The 18,588-nt window shown below is 33.2% G+C and overlaps 1 protein-coding gene across 1 annotated transcript in view; it reads right to left on the reverse strand.

The window, feature by feature from the left end:
- Positions 1 to 18,588, reverse strand: part of LOC142321364 (repulsive guidance molecule A-like) — an 83,636-nt gene that overhangs the window by 50,631 nt on the left and 14,417 nt on the right. Inside the window, exon 2 of the mRNA XM_075359391.1 lies at positions 8,847 to 9,340. Coding sequence (XP_075215506.1) covers positions 8,847 to 9,340 — 494 coding nt within the window. The remainder of the gene's footprint in view (positions 1 to 8,846; positions 9,341 to 18,588) is intronic.

An 18,588-nucleotide genomic window follows, 5' to 3' on the forward strand; every position in this document is an offset into this window, starting at 1 on the left:
CTGAAATGAAACGACTAGCACTAGATAGGGAATCTTGGAGAGCTGCATCAAACCAGTCAAATGACTGAAGACAAAAAAAAAAAAAAAAAAAAAAAACAAACGTAATCTGTAAAAGCAATTAATTATATAATGCGCAGGCATATATATACATCAGTATACCGATGTACACAGTAACAATCGCTGCGGTAAAAACCAAAGGACGATTGATGTCTGGGTTCTTATTCTTTTTATAATAGTGAAACTAATAAAGCGTTAAACACGATATTTTAATACCGTGACATTATTACTGTGAGCGGGCATGCGCAATAGTAACTTATTCAACACAATACAAAAACAAAATTATACAGATACAAGCGTGTTGATTAATTCAGCGCGAACATATAACCGTGAGATAGTTAATGCAAGTAAAAGGTAAACCAAATACCGCTGTATGAACAATTTCTGCTTCTCATAAAATGCATACAAATCTTTTAAGAACTTTAAAAAAAGATCGCCAAATACTTATTTACATTATTCATCCATAAATAACTTAATATAAATTTTGTTTGTTTAGTCAATATTCCTAACCCACCTAAGTTTTTTAAAATCTTGGTTTAAGTAATATAAACCAAAGGATATTTCAAAACAATAATTTTATACTTTTCAGATTTTTCACTCCGGTTACTGTTCTTGAAGTACTTAAAAAAAAATAAGTTCCGTATCGGTTTTTCAGGTCTTCTAAATAACTTTTAACGATATAGTAATAACAACTATATAATCCCAACAGTAATTTTCATCTTTTCCACAGAAAAAGATATCTCTATTTGGAAAAGATTTGAAAAATGTAAAAACTTTAGTACGTGTGTATATATGTATATACACAAAAGATTATGTATGGCGCACTGAGTGTGTATGTATATATACGAGTACATATAGTGCGCCATCAACAATTAGTTTCTCATAAACCAAAAAAGCTACGCAAAACCTTAAACGGGAAGTTTTCTCGATTTTTGAATCTATTAACCCCCCCCCCCAATAGTTCGAAATCGCCGCCATTTGTCCAGAATGATGGCCAACTTATTTATTTTTTTTTAAACATCACCATTTTTATTACATTTTCAGATGCAATACGTAATTCTAGGTATTAGATAGATTTCATAAGAAAGTTACCTATTGTAACGGGTACCGTGATTCGACTTCCGAAAATTTCGACATATCTTCGCGTTTTACACCTCACAGACCCCAAAACCACCGTCAGTTTAAAAATTTTTATATATACATTTATAAATATCTATATATTTCACTTTCTTGTGGACGCGATAACTGCCGTAATTTTGTGTCAATCACTTTCAAATTGATACATAAAATATAACGACCAAAATTCTCGGTCGAGTTCGTTAATGGGCAAAATCGGACCATGGGGGGGAAATGGGTGGGGGTGGGCTTTTTCGAGAAAAAAAAACAAAATATCGCTATTACTTTCTTATTAAGTAAATTATCGAATTCGTTTAAAGTTTCTACTATTCTTTGGATAAGGACCTAAAACTTATCTAAGGAATTTTTTGGGTATCACCTACCACTGGCCCAGCGGGTGGAAAAAATGGGGTTTCGAACACAAAAAAAATCATACCTCCCTTAATAGGCACAGTATCGTATCGGTTTGAGGTGGTCGTTAGTCCTCTAAATATTACCTAAAAAGTTTGTCTGAAACGATTTTTGATATGACCGAAATACTGTTGGAAATGTAAAACGAAGAGGCTTCCCATATGTTAAACATGTGAAGCTTGTTTACATAAGAAATTATTGTCGTATTGAGTGAATTTGAAGTGAACGCATTTAAACTGTCACGACTTACTATTGTGTATATTTTAATTTTTACAAGTGACAATATTTTATGTAAGTAATGTAAGCCTATTGTACTTTCAAATCATCTTCTCACTGTCACTGTGTTACATTTATACATGATTTTAAATAAAACTTTGTGAAAACATTGTCTTTTTTTATCAATACAGAGACAAACCTAGAATCTCTCGCTAATACTCAAATAGGTATGTTGTCAAGCAGTTCAGGATAAATCATAAGGAAATTTTGATAAATTTAGCAATAGCTTGTAGTCCAATGAGAAAACGTAGTGTCCGTAAAACATGGAAAGGAAGATTTGATATGAGCTCGTACAATCTGAGTTCGGTTACCCGTATTTTGCCTCGGTGAAATCTACCTCCGCCTTTCGGGGAACCGAAAGGATTTTTTTTTAATTTTGGACATTTCCTGTAAACACAACCTTTCTGGAGGTACAACTCGTTTCCAGTCGTATTTACCGACAATATATACTCTAAAGTTGAGTATAAACTCACAATGTTGTAATTTACTATTTTTTTATTGTTACTGCTATTCTTATTTCTTTTTGTTAATTTCTAAAAACTGTGTACTTTTTCGTCTTAAAAAGTTTAGACCGCTTTTAATCAGCGGCCCAAATTCTGCAATATTTTTATTGCAAATAATTTAATCCACAATACTATAAAAAGAACAGTCTCAATAGAAAAAAATTTAAGTACCAATCAGAAAAACCACCTCCAACATAAGAAATATTCAAATATATTTTAATACAGTATTTTATTTTGGAATAATTTTTTTATTATTCTTAAGAGTTTTACGCTTAACGATAAACGTTTATAAATAATTACGTTTGTAATACAATTAAAATAGCGAAATAAAATTTTTTATTAATATTACTACAACAGGAAATCGTTCTAAAAAATATTCATTCGGTATTCTCTTTTGAAGAAAACTGTTCTTTGAAAACAAGTTGTGGAAGCATTCTAATTTTCATTTCGATTCCCGTTTTCAAATACAGTCAATTTTCCAAAATTGAAAGTATCCACTTTATTTCCTTTTGTTAACGTAGAATAGAACTCCTTAAATAATTTTTCACGAAATACAGTCTAACGTCGATAAGAATTAGGATAAATTCTCCCTGCGCCTTCAATTCGAAGTCGATACTATCCCTGGCTGTTATTCTACAGTCGGTTGCTAATTTATGCAATGCATCGTGGGCCGACAATTCGTGGACGTAACCAGCTATACATTAATTCATTACAACCAAGGGACGCAGCCGGCTAAGACGCCGGTAAAAATAAGGTTGCAGTAGATATACTAAAAACCTTGTTTAATGAATGTTATTTAGATCAAATTTTTTTAGGAAAAAAATATGCCATTTCTAACCAATACAATATAAAAATCATAACCTTAAATATCTATCTCTTACGAGTATTCATTGTTGAAGCTTCTCAACTTTCTGCAAATTTCCAACCGTGTGTTTGGGATTTCTTTTAATGTTTCTTTTAAGTGTATCAATACTTGGAGGTTTGTTGTTATAAGCTCTACTTTTAAAAAAAAAACCACGAAGAGTACTTAGTCGCACTTAAGTCTACTAAAGTCTCGCTTAATAATGGACGTCTTCATTTCTCCAGATTGATGATTCCCAAAATTGTTGAATTGGAGCAACAATTGTGTTGCTCCAATTCACACAGTATACACTAGAGCAGTATGCGCTGTGACATCGTTTTGTTGACAACAAGGTAATCGATCAAATCGTGTTAATCGATTGTTTAGAAACCTTTCGATCAAACTGAAGATGTTGCACGACCTTTCTATTTTCAAAAGAAATAAGGTTTAATAATTTTCTAGGATCAGGCAGTACACTAAACGACTGACTTTTTCTGTGTGAAGCTACTTTGGATTTTCTTACCCGGCGTAAAACAAACGTTTTGTTTATTTACAAAACAATAAATTAAAACTTTTCCGGTACTAAAACATCAATTCTTGAACAAATAGCGATTTATACGGAATAAAATTGAAATCTTTTGACAAAATTCTTCGTATATGATATTTCTTCGTATATGATATTCTATATGATAAACGATCTTGAATGACTTCGGGCGGATCGAGTCGGACTCTGTAAAACAACTCTAGGTTTGCGACCGTTCTTATTTTACCAGCAAATAGGATTTTTTTTTTGAAAATGTTTCTTCGAATTTCTTTCCCGGATATTTATCGCATGAAGAGATGAGACAGCATTAACGTGACGAGAAATTCACTTCGCCGAAGATTAAAGTGCTGGTGAAACGGTTTCGAGCGCAGTCACAATGTTTGTAATACGATTTTACAGTGAACTTTGTTATACATTAATCACTGCTCTACGTTAAGAGGAAACGATACGACTGAAGTGCAGAGGTGCGTGTACAGACACGTTTACACAAACCTCAATTTTTCTGACATTCCAAAGAAAACTTCCCGTTTCTTTGACCCATTCTATATAACTGCAACACCTGAATTTTTACATCTTTTCGATAAAAATTTACGCATTAATTTAACTAAATCAATAACCCCGTAAATTAAATCCATTTTTTAAATTTGGAAAAATGCGGTGGGATTCACCGCCTGACGCGATTTCAGAGGTACATTTGAAATTTGCTGCCTAACGATAATCTCAAATACTTAAACAAAAAAAAAAAACACAACTTAAGTATCTTTTACAGAAAGGTTCTACGAGAACGTTTGGAGAGGTTTTTGTCCTAAAAAGGGATAAAAATTGATTATCAGAAGAAAGTCAAATAACTCCGCTGCTTTGTCCTTATAGGAATTTTATTAACATGAGATTCAAAAATCTTAAAATAATAAATAAAATACACAAATATATGCAACACGTAATTCTAGTTAGTTATACGATCAAGAAATCGATTCGAAGAAACTAATATATTCACACAGTATATATCGTGTAACTTGATATTAACTACACGGTAAAAGAGAATCTAGTTACAGTTATGGTAAATATTATAATAATAATACAATAACATGTAACCTGTAACTAATTGCAAGCAGTACGTGCTCAATATGAAAAAAAAAACCACGAACACACATGCACAAATAATAGAGGCACGCGGTTACTATCACGTATCTTGTTTCAGTCTCAACATCAAATTACACGAGTGTATTATTCACATACGTAATACAATACGATTAGTAGGTTAATAAAAAAAAAAAACAACAAAAATTCAACATTAAACATTTTGAATTAATATATTTAACAGGGTAAATTTAAATATATTTTAAGCCATAATGAAACAAATTACTTAAATATAGAATTTACAATTATTTTTTTATATTTAGCGGTCAAAAACAACTTTAGAAACAATAAAAACGTAAAATAAATTGTAGTAAAAATAAATTATATATGAATCTCATAAAATTCATGTAAACGGATAATAGTCTACTTAACCAAACTTATAAAATTTACGAGGAAAGAGGAAAATCAATGAACTTATTTCTACTAGGTGTAGTATTAAAAGACGACTCCAGACAAGAATTTAAAAGAGTATGTTTATAAGGAAAAAGAATTAATGACAGATCTTAAGTGTTCTAATAGAAAAGAAGCGAGAACGAGTTGTACAACTATTCTGGCCCCCAATAAAAAAAATTATTTTCATCAATATTTCAAGAACAGAAGTCACGCTGCTAAATTTCAAATTTTTATGTAAATGAAATTCGGAGTTTAATAACTGTACCCTTAATTAGTAACAAATAACATTCTTCATTCCTTTTTAAATACTCATCAAGTTAAGATTAGACCATAATTTACCCTAATAATTAACTATTAAATTAAATTACAAAAGAACTAATGAAAGCCAGCTCCGACTGAAAGTCGTATATTTGAAATATTTATGGAAGTAAGTGGCTTTTGACAAATTAATTTTTCGCGAATATGTCATACTTCATACTTCATTACTTAGTCATGCATCAAAAATCTTAACTAGAATTTTATACAGAAGAATTGAGAGGAGAGTGGAAGAAGTGTTAGGAGAAGACCAATTTGGTTTCAGGAAAAGTATAGGGACAAGGGAAGCAATTTTAGGCCTCAGATTAATAATAGAAGGAAGATTAAAGAAAAACAAACCAACATACTTGGCGTTTATAGACCTAGAAAAGGCTTTTGATAACGTAGACTGGAATAAAATGTTCAGCATTTTAAAAAAATTAGGGTTCAAATACAGAGATAGAAGAACAATTGCTAACATGTACAGGAACCAAACAGCAACAATAACAATTGAAGAACATAAGAAAGAAGCCCTAATAAGAAAGGGAGTCCGAGAAGGATGTTCCCTATCTCCGTTACTTTTTAATCTTTACATGGAACTAGCGGTTAATGATGTTAAAGAACAATTTAGATTCGGAGTTAACAGTACAAGGTGAAAAGATAAAGATACTACGATTTGCTGATGGTATAGTAATTCTAGCCGAGAGTAAAAAGGATTTAGAAGAAACAATGAACGGCATAGATGATGTCCTACGCAAGAACTATCGCATGAAAATAAACAAGAACAAAACAAAAGTAATGAAATGTAGTATAAATAACAAAGATGGACCGCTGAATGTGAAAATAGGAGGAGAAAAGATTATGGAGGTAGAAGAATTTTGTTATTTGGGAAGTAGAATTACTAAAGATGGACGAAGCAGGAGCGATATAAAATGCCGAATAGCACAAGCTAAACGAGCCTTCAGTAAGAAATATAATTTGTTTACATCAAAAATTAATTTAAATGTCAGGAAAAGATTTTTGAAAGTGTATGTTTGGAGTGTCGCTTTATATGGAAGTGAAACTTGGACAATCGGAGTATCCGAGAAGAAAAGATTAGAAGCTTTTGAAATGCGGTGCTATAGGAGAATGTTAAAAATCAGATGGGTGGATAAAGTGACAAATGAAGAGGTATTGCGGCAAATAGATGAAGAAAGAAGCATTTGGAAAAATATAGTTAAAAGAAGAGACAGACTTATAGGCCACATACTAAGGCATCCTGGAATAGTCGCTTTAATATTGGAAGGACAGGTAGAAGGGAAAAATTGTGTAGGCAGGCACGTTTGGAGTATGTAAAACAAATTGTTGGGGATGTAGGATGTAGAGGGTATACTGAAATGAAACGACTAGCACTAGATAGGGAATCTTGGAGAGCTGCATCAAACCAGTCAAATGACTGAAGACAAAAAAAAAAAGTCATACTTCCAAAACTTTTTCTGTTGTTACTTTTACAAACAAGTAAGGAAAATACCTATCTCTCCTGACAATTTTTATACACCTTCCTGGGAGGGGGAGGGAGATAAAAAATTAGGGCTACGGTATGTCGATAAAAAACGGAGCATAAATAATGGGCTTAAACATTTTTCCTTTTTTATTAATTACGATAAGATAACATCCCAAAAACACGTGGAAATAAATAACATTAAAATATGGTAAAAGATTGAAATTAATATTCTTTTAATATTCGTAGGAAAGGGTTTTCTAATGAAATTTGTTTCAAATATAATCGATCAAAAGAGGCAAAAAAATGTATTCTTTGAACAATTCTACTGAAATACGATTATATTCTCTGCTATCGTATTTTCCCGATTACTCGACGGATTATTTGGAAAATTTAATAAAATCAACGCCCCACATATCTGAAGTCATCCTAATAAATTTCAAGTTTATACATAAGCCCCTTGCTGAAATATTAAGCCAAATAGAAACTAAAACGCACACAAAGACGCATTATATAAATATATTTATCTGTAATCGGGTTAATTACTTTTTATGATTCCCGAGTGAAAAAAAAAATATATATACATATGTTTTCTCCAATCAGTTTTCCAGCTAATGCCAGGTCTGATATAGCTGCAAATACAGTGCACTATAACTGTAAATATCCCGGTAAACATGCACTCGGCACAGACTAAGGTCGACCACCCCTGAGACGTGTGGTTAATTGAAACCCGTCTTCCCAAATCAGAGGTGATTTGGAAGTCGAGAGTTCCAGCGTTCAAGTCCTAGTAAAGTCAGTTATTTTTACGGATTTGAATACTAGATCGTGGATACCGGTGTTTTTTGGTGGTTGGGTTTCAATTAACCACACATCTCAGGAATAGTTGAACTGAAACTGTACAAGACTACACTTGATTTACACTCATACATATTATCCTCTGAAGTATTATCTGAAAGGTAATTACCGGAGGCTAAAAAGGAAAAAAAGATCACTAAAGAACACCGGTATCCACAGTCTAACATTCCAATCCGTATAAAAGCGATTGACTTTATGTTAGGATAACGATATTACCCCTTTATTATAATTCGATAATAGTCAAGAAACTAAATCATTGTAGTTTTTAGAAATTTTTTAGTATTAATATTCTTGTCCATTAATCGAGGACTAAAATGCAGAGTATAAATCACATTTACCTGATTTCCATTGTACACCCTAAATCAAACATCAGAGAAAGTGAAATATAGAATTTTTACATGTTTAACTTAACACTTATCATTATTATAAAGTCCGTACATGTACGTGAAAATGATTTCGTAAAAGAAAAAAAGAATTTTAACACCGCTAATTACTAACAACAAAACACAGAAACAACACAAAATTAGACCGGCACAAAAAAATCCATAGTGATATAATCAAACACAAATTACGTTTAAAAAAGGTAATTATATATTTCTAAAATAGTAGTAACATTTTACCGCATGGAGACGTGGGTAATCGAAAACCCAGAACGACAATTTGAAATGCGACATCGTAACAGAATTTTCAAAAACTAGTCGGAAATGGAAATTAACTTTTTTTAAGAAGATATGTAGAAATGAAATTTTTGTCTTTCTGTAAAAAGAAAAATATTTATAAGGTCTATTAACTTATAAGAGATTAGTTAATCGGGCGATAAAAGAAAACCTAATGATCAAAATTACTCGAGGATATCAGGCTTATAAATAAAACAAGGAATAATTGAGAGCGCCAATCTCGGCAGACGAAAAAATAATTAAGGTATTTCTGTAGGCTTACCTTAGTGGTAGCAGTAGCAGGAGATCCGTCGAACACAGGTTCATTAGTAACTTGAACAGCGAGGTACGAGTTATCGATGAGCGGCCACGCACCCTGTACACGACAAGTCTGGTATTCGTTATTGAAAGTCTTTAAGTGAGGATCCCCAAACAATCCGCAGTGTCTGAACGCATGTCTACCGTTAAACGTAGTACAAGCTGGAACCGGAGGCGGCGGAGGAGGTTGTTCGGTCGCAGGCTTCGGAACCGGACGGGGTAAAGGCTTACCCTGTTGAGAACAATTATACCTTTGATTCATCGGTATTAAGACAGATTTAACAGTATGATATCTTAAATTTCCTATACATTTGCGAGCCGTCTGTTTTATGCACGCGCCGTACGTTTGTAATATATGACAATATTCCGGTGAAGCGACGGGCCCTGATAGACCTTCTTCGTCTAGGGCACTATTATAAGACCGTGTACACTGATCCACCCTGCATCCACCGCAGCTTGCTAAAACAGAAGAAACAAAACACTTGGATTAATAGAGATAGTAAAATAAAAACACAGCCTATTTAATCTTTCTTACAATTAATTATTCTACGATGCGAGTTTTATAGATAAGAATCGTTTTAATTTTTATACTTTGAAAACAGATAAAGTATAAATACGACGCTTATTTATATCTGTTGGAAACATTATAATCGGTCGTCGTACATAATCTAACTGTTGTTAAAATAAATAATCCACCAAGTGTGGGTTTTGGGTAGTATTTCGTTTCTTAACGGCAAGAAATAAATCTACTACTGAAATCCACAAAGAAATTTGCAATATACATAGACCAGGTATTGTGTGTGAAAATGAAGTTTGAAAACGGCATAATTTTTTGTTAGAAGAAAAGACTAATAATCTTCACGATGAAAAATGTACCGGTTACCCGTCCGCAATTAAAAACGATTTGTTTAAAAAAAGTGAATGAAATCGTTCTCCAAAACGGACTAGTTAAGATTTCACAATTAATTAATGAATTTCCTAATGGTTCGCGCTCAGCGATTTGCGAAATTTTAATAAAAAAATTGCGTTATAGAAGGTTCTACCCACGAGTATACCAGAAATGATGAAAAATGGATGCAAGGAAAAAGTCATCCTGCAGTTAACCTTAACCGGATTAAAGATGAGACTTAGATTTTGTTCGCTGATGTTGAAATAAAAAGCGGTAATCGTGCAGCGGCGGCATTCATCATCCCCTATTTTCCCAAAGTTTAACCGAGCAAATTCAGATAGCAATTACAGCCGAATCAGCCGTTATAGTAAAAGTTTTGCGACATTATACGACTTTTGATTCAAGTTCAATTGAAGGTATAGGATTTTTTTAAATCTAAATTTGATTGTTTCGTTTACTTCGCAATGAACAGCGATCTAATAAACATTCTTAGAAGTAATCGGTTTGCTTGCGGATAAGACAAACTGCCGTAATCAGCGAACAGCCACGGCAATGGTAAAAAAAAAGTCATTTCAAGACTGCACAATTTATTAAAATACAGCGAGTACATTATATTAACTATTAGCTCCAGTTTCTGGCTCTATTCCGAAAGCGTTCGCCAAAATGAATCGGCTTTGAAAAATTTTCTTCCGTATCATTAATTAATAAAGTTATTCCCTTGCACTGTCTATCTCGGTCTTTCTGATGGCTGTGATACGTTAAAAACATGTAAGGTTTTACGAAGCTTCTCAGAATCGCTTTTTCCAAGAAAAACAATGTTCAGTAAGCCGGTTCCCGTTGTGAATAAAGCGAATGTGTCTCTTGTAGAGCTGAGGATCTCAATATTTTGGCGGGATCGAAGGAGCCGATGCACATCAATACGCCTAAACTGGTAAGAACACAATAGAACTTCACTTTTCTTTGTAAATTCGGTACGAGATATTATTTGATATCTCCCGAACGATTAAAGACTTGATTCTCGTCAGGTCGCCTACAACCTTTTTTGTTTTGTAAGCTGACTTACACAACCGATATGAATAGCATCATTATTCAACTTCAAAATATTTTATCATTTAACATTAAATCGGTGATTCCTAAAATAAAATTTAGAAAAGTTAAATTAAACGAGTCTGTTTCCAGGAAATTTATATACGTTCAGTAGACCGCATAAAATAAATTTAAATGCGACGTACTTAATACAACGATTTGATTTGCGTATGTACAGTAAATCGGCTAAATATAACTTCTTAAAAACCAGATCGATACCCTTTTATTAATTAAAAATACTACGTTTAAGGCCACAATTCATTAGCGATAAATACGTTTAATAAACTTAAAAATTATGTTAAAACAATCCTGGAATTTATATCGCTGAAGAATATTTACGTCGATTATTTTTTAACGTATATCATACATACATCAGATGTAATAATAAATGTGATTCCGTTAAACCAAATTATGTAAAAGGTGATCTCCGCAGATATTTCGAGTGCTGTTCGCTACTGCTGTTAAAAGTTCAATCTTGTAACAAATTCCTTAACCTACGCTCGAGACCATTCGCTAATTCACAATTTATACCGACCATACACGCGAGTGCATGCACCCAGACATACAATCACGTATCCACACACACTGATGTATTAAACGTTAACTAGAATAGTCCGTCTAACATATATCGTAATTAAAAAAAACAAAATAAATTTAACGCGCAATCCTATTTATATTTACCAACTACGCACGCAAACGTATGTTACGTTCGCAAATATTTATCGCAAAACATTGGAGGACGATGTAGTTAAATAGTTCCGAGCCTGAATTATAACTATTTCATAACGTATTAATGAATCGGTCAAATACGTATTTTAAAACTAGACCGTATCACTCGTAATTCAACCGAAAACTATTTAAATTTGGTAACTGTAACTTTATTTTATTATGTAAGCGTAAACCGAAGGATTAAAAGGAAATATTTAAAAATTTAGACGATTCTGGATTAACGATTACATTTTTACCGATGCAAAGGTCTCCAAGGAAAAAAGTAGGTAGAGCTACCTTAAATAGGGTTACAATCTTACACGATGATAAACTTTAAAATATTTTTTCATCGACGAAGATGTGGTACCGTTAAACCAACATCGGCCTGTTCACTCTAGATACAAATTTTAACTGGTCTGCCGAACCGGTAGAATCTTTACCAGCAAGTCGATTAATCTTCAATCGCTCTTTTACGTAGTTTTATTCCTTACTGTGACAGAAATTCTATAAAACGGAAAAATGAACTCGTTGAAGATTTACTTTGGACCGGTATACGATGTACGAACTAAAAACAATATTCGTTCACGGAATGTAAATGGTTTATCAAAGTCCCAAAACGGTTTATCAATGTAAGTGGTTAATCAGAAACAGATGGAATAGGGCATAAAAAAGCAATAAATTAGAATAAAAAATAATAACCGAAAAAACAAGACAAGTTAGAAGAATTGTTGTTGCTTTCAAATCGAATCGGTATAACGTTTTTAAATTATTTGTTTAATTTTTAAATAACTAAAAAACAATCGTGGACTAAAATTCGATATAAAAAAAAATTAATTTTATTCTTGAGAGGAGAGGGCCAACGATTAGAAATGTATTACAAACCGATAAAAATTATTAATTTCTAAGTTCAACCTATTTGATAAAGAACCGGTCCCCAAAAAATTAAGTTATATATAAAGGGTCTAGGAAGGAATCTGCTAAACTTTATAGGCACATTTCTCCATCATTAAAATAATAGAAAAAGTTCATATAAATATGGATCCATAAACTTCGTTAGCCAGTTACGGCTGGCGAAAGATTTCGCCCCGATTTCTGCTTTTCCGCTGAAATAAAGCACTACTGAAACTCTGTGATTAAATTAAGGAGCGAATTTAGTGGTTTCTTATGGTTTCTGACCTTAAAAGTTTAAAAAAATGAATCCCAGATCTGTATCCCCATTTTTTTTACAAAATAGGGTATAACAAAAATAAAAATTGAGACGAAAAAAACAGTTTTTCAGCTTTGGAATAAAATAACTTTGTTTCATTGTCAATAAACAAATACAACTTATTGGCAAAATCGGTAGACAAATTATTCTGAAAAAATTGAAGTAAATAAACTCGATAAAAAGTAAATAATAGCGCAAAAGAGTAATGCATTCTTTAAACAATACGTACCGATATGGAAAATACTGTATTACAATTTAGACTAAAACCAACATTCTATTATTAGATGAATTGTAAAAACAAACTAAATTTCTAAAACCAAATAAAATAGCATAAGTCATTCTTATATTACATCAACAGCTCAAAATGACCGCCATCAACCTGAAAACACATTCAGCACGGCGAGTTACAGATGAGATGGGATTTTCTAGCATCGGATAATTTTTTATTTTTTCAGTGGCCCACGTGTTCATTTGCATTTTATGATTTTTTTGCATACACTAACGCTTTCATATATCCCTGCAAAATGAAATCCAAGGGATTCATGTCAGGCGATCTAGCAGGGCACAGTTGAGGTCCATCTCGACCGCTCCAGCGATTAGGAAATGTTTCAATCAGATGATGAATACCGTAAAAATAGGCTGGCGCGCCGTCGAGTTGGAAATACATATCAGTTCTTGTACTAAGTGGAACATCCCCTATCATTTTGAATAAAGTTCACGGAACCATTACCTGTGAGTCTACCGTTCAAAATGTGAGGTCATATAAAAACATTACCTATTATCCCACATCAGATATTTAATGAAAAACGGTGCTGCAAATTATTTTCATTGGCTTCACGAGGATTGTTATGTATCCAAAAATGTTATTTTCATGTACTGTTTATCCCATCTCGCATAAATGTTGCTACATCAGTAAATAATATCGGCGATGGAAGCACATTATTTTGTAATAACCGTTGACGATAATTCAGCCGCAGATTGTAATCGCCTCCTTCAAGGCATTGAACCGGTCGAAGATGATATGAATAGAGACCTTCATTGTGCAATGTCCGTCATATACTGTTGTGTGGAATCCCCAAACGTGCAGATAATCTACGAGTGCTAGTACTGTCGGCTGCAAACGAAAATGCGAGCTTCGGCATTAGCGGGGCGGAGAGGAATTTACTGTCCTTGGTGTGGTTTCTATAGCAACGGTACTGTTACTAGTTCGAATTAAAACAGTATTTACAGTCGCAAATGCCTTGTTATTTCAGCTTCCGTATTGTTACTTCGTACATTCGCTAGGAAGCGTTGTAACTGCCGAGACGTTTTTACTCCAGCGGTTTTCGGTTCTGCGTAGCGTTGTATAAAAATGTTATTTTTTCTTAAATAGTAAAGTTTTATCGTATATTTATATATTAACGTTTGTATAAATATATTAGTTAATAACTACAAAGATAAATGTTTTCGTTCTTTTTAAAAAAATGAGTTCCAAACAGTACATAGTGAAGCCCGAGAAATAATTCGTAGATTTGCAATGAAGAGTATAGGAAGAGTAAAACTCCGAAGTATTCAAAAAATGGGGTTCAAATGGAAAAGGTGTCAAAATATGAGAAGGATTTCGATAGAAAGACCAGATATTGTGAACTGGTGCGCTAGATATCTCCAGTCCATTAAATGTCATAGAGAAAGAACTATTATCTACATTGACGAAACACGGGTAGACATCAACCTTACGTTTGGAAAATGCTGGCAAAGTAATGAAGTCGTGGGGCATAACTGTAGATAATAGTTCAGCAAACAGACTAATTGTTGTTCACACTAGCACAAAAAAATGGCTTCAAAACCGGAGCAGAGCCGTTTTTCAGGCAGGAAAAGCGTCTGGGGATTATCACGGATAATGCTGAAAAAGCTATCCAAGCTGAAAAAGCTTTTCGAGCTTCTTGATAAGCTGAAAAAGCTTATCAAGAATGCTGAAAAATTTGAAAAGTGCTCGTAAAAAAAATTAATATCTAACTTGCACAAACAATTGTGTCACTGTTCTAGACAACGCACCTTATACCGTCCAGCTAACAAGGTACCCATAAAAGAGGCGAAAAAAATGAAATGAAGAACTGGTTGGCTAGCAACAATGTTCTATTCAATAAAGACTTGAGTAAGTTCGAATTGTCATCAATTGATGGCCACAAAAAAGAGAAGACCTACCGTGTTGATGAAATTCTGAAATTAAAAGGTCACACAGCGTTGCGGCTTCCGCCGTATAAGTGTGAATTAAATCCAGTAGAATATATTTGGGGCCAAATGAAAAAATGAATAAGAAATGAAAATATTGGTGTAAGTCTGAGTATAAATTCTCTGGCAAATAAAACACGTGAAGCAATTACATCTATTTCGAAAGAAGACTGGGGAATTCTCTGTGAAAAGGTAGAGAATGTGGAAAGAGAATATTAGAAAAATAACTGATTCATTGAAAATTTAAAGAAATATGTTGCAATACAAATTAATGAAGAAGACCCGTTAGAAGGATCCTCTTTTTTTTACCTTTATTTTTAAAAACAATTTGTTTTTGTAAAAATAAAAAAAATTATAAATAAATGAATATAAAATGATTTAAAAAAGTTATAAAATAGAAAAGATATTTGATGATAAAAGAATAAATAAGTAAAAACAAGTAAAGAATGCAGACGTATCACACGGTTGTGTGAACAAATTTAAGGTGAGGAACAAGAAAAGTATTAACAGTAACTATCATGACGTAAACCGCACGTTATCCGTTAAAGGCCGCTTTCCTCATCCAACCAATCTCTTCTGCAATCGATAGTACTAGTACTTGGGCTCCGCTTGTCATACGTAAAATTTACTCATTCACATTTGCTTCCCGTTCAAATTGTATATTAAATGTTCTGCTTTCCCTTAGGTCCCGGTTAGGAATGTTTCGATGTGGAATCCCCGACGATATTCTTTAACGGCTCGTGTAACATTGTCGTTACAAAAAACATACATGAAAAGAAGTCGGCATATTCCTGATTTGTAAACTTATACGGCATCTCTCTTTTAGTACAAAACAGGTACTTACTAATTACTATCAATAGCTTTTTAAATCAATAAAAATGGACTAATTAAAAACACAAATTAAATAAAATTTTATACTGGAAATTAAATTCTCAATAACAAATACAGCTCACTGAAGCAAGGTTCTAAATTATAACCACAAATATGCTTGAATATTTTGTTTGTAGAGTTTTATTCTCCGGGAGATTAAAACACATACTACTAATATTGTATTAGCAGCATTACAGCGCCCTAAGTGGGAAATTGATGCACTAATAATTAAAAAATAACATCATAATACTGCAGGCGGAAAAATACGTATAGCGTAATTTTTCTGTTATTAAAATAAAAATTAATAAATCCAACTTACCAGCTATTAAAATACAATTATATACTGCAATATATTACAATATACGAGGTGTGTGAGAAAAGTAATGAGACTGACTTTTACTTACCAAAGTTTTGATTTTTTTCAAACAACAATATTATCTTCTTCAAAGTAGTTCCCTTGGGCAGCTATACACCGGCGGAGTCGTTGTTCCCCACTCCTGGTAGCAGCGCTGGAAGGCTTCAACCAGTAGGGCTTTTAACTGGTCGGTCACAGTCTTTTGAATATTCTCCACAGTTCCAAAATGATAGCCTTTTAAGACATTTTTCAATTTCGGAAAAAGGAAAAAGTCGCAAGGACTCAAATCAGGTGAATAGGGGGGTTGAAGAACCGTAGGAATGCGGTTAGAGGTCAAAAATTTCCTGATGGAAATGGCCGTGTGACACAGGGCATTGTCAAGATGAAGCATCCACTTGTCTGCAATGTCTGGTCTCACGCGAATGACTGTTTTCCTGAGCCTTTCAAGGACACCTTTGTAAAACATTTGGTTGACGGTTTGTCCTGGAGGAACAAATTCTTTATGGACGATACCCCTACTGTCAAAAAAGCAAATCGGCACGGTTTTGATCTTTGATTTGCTTATTCGACATTTTTTCGGTCGAGGGATGACGAAGTGTACCACTCTTCGCTTTGCCGCTTTGTTTCAGGATCGTACTCAAATATCCAGGATTCATCAGCTTGATCACATGACTGAAGAATTCTTGGTCATTGTTAATCCTCTCAAGAAGATCAACGCACACGTTTCTTCGATTGTCCTTCTGTTCCGTTGTGAGGTTTTTCGGCACAAATTTCGCATGTCCAAATCGTCTGTCAAAATTTGATGTACGATGAAAGCGTTTAAATTTAACTGTTCACTCATCATTCTTATTGTTAAACGACGGTCTGATCTCACAAGAACCCTCACACGCTCAAAGTTTTTGTCACATTTTGAAGTTGAAGATCAACCTCGCTCCCTGAGCGAGGTTGATCTTCAACGTGTTCTCGGCCTTCAAAAAATTATTTGTGCCAGCGGAAATAAACACAGCGTTGCCAGATCGCTCGCAGTGTTACCAATTTCATTACTTTTCTCACACACCTCGTACAATATACCAATAGTTGAATATATTGATAATCATCCGTACAGTCAGGACTGTTGTTTTATTATAATCTTAACTTTATTTTGTAATATTTTAATTCTTCTGACGATGGTTTAAGAACCGAAAGCTCTTCAGATTTTATATTTTAATTGCTGGTAAGTTATTTTATTTGATCATACCAGCGGAAACCATGTTTAAGAAATTTTCTGTTATTGTTTCACATGAAAGTACAACTAAATTGCTGTTGCGGGATTTGTTGATAGATAGTTTACAACTTTTTTTAGAATTAAATTCTCTATCAATTTAACCGAAAAGTTTCTTTATTGACAATTTTGCTAAGTTATTTTACGCCAAAGCTAAAAAACTGTATTTTTCAAATCAATTTTTTTGTTTATTATACCCTACTTCGTGGAAAATAATGGGGATACAGTTCTGGGACTCATTTTAAAAATTTTTCAGGTCAAAAACCTGAAGAAATTACTAAATTCGCCCGTTAATCTTCCCAGAATTTCAACAGGAATTCATTTCAGCGGAGGAGCAGAAATCGGAGCGAAATCTTTTACTAACCGTAACTCGCTAACGAAGCGTTTTCGGACCGGTGGTTATATGAACGTTTTTCATTATTTTAATGAGAGAAATATGCCTATGAAGTTTAGCAGAATCCTCCCGAGACACCTGTGAATAATGTAATCATTTTATATATACATACAGAACATAAAATACTAACTGAATTATAGAAAGGATTATTTTTCACTTTCACTGAATTTCTTCGCCTGAATTAAAACAGTACAAAAATTAAATTAGGTCAGGAGAATAATTTAGAATAAGTAAGTATTAAGAAATTCAAAATTGAAATCGGCCAAGACGGGCTCATAACCACCACGTTTAGAAAAAAAATCAATCGAAAAAAAAGCAAATAAAGAAAGATCCTTTTTACTTCCTTGTACGAAGTAAAGGAAGTATCATCGCGAAAAATGTCTGTTTTCAGATTTCGGAAGTATCCATTTTGACCATCCCTGAATCCATCTTGACTTGTCTCGGCGTGACGTCTATACGTACGTATGTATCTCGCATAACTCAAAAATGATTAGCCGTGGATGTTGAAATTTTTGATTTAGGACTGTTGCAACATCTAATTGCGCATCTCCCCTTTTGATTGCTATCGAATTGACCAAATTAAGCCGAAAATCTCCAAAAATTTGGATTTTGGACTTTTTCTTTACTGAAGTAATAAACCCTCATTGTGAGCATTTCAACGATATATCATAAGCGGTACATATTTTCGTCGGTTACAAAGTTATAGCCAAATAAAATTTTAATTAC

Source organism: Lycorma delicatula, chromosome 3 (assembly GCF_047948215.1).
Source record: "Lycorma delicatula isolate Av1 chromosome 3, ASM4794821v1, whole genome shotgun sequence".
Classification (NCBI taxonomy): domain Eukaryota; kingdom Metazoa; phylum Arthropoda; class Insecta; order Hemiptera; family Fulgoridae; genus Lycorma; species Lycorma delicatula.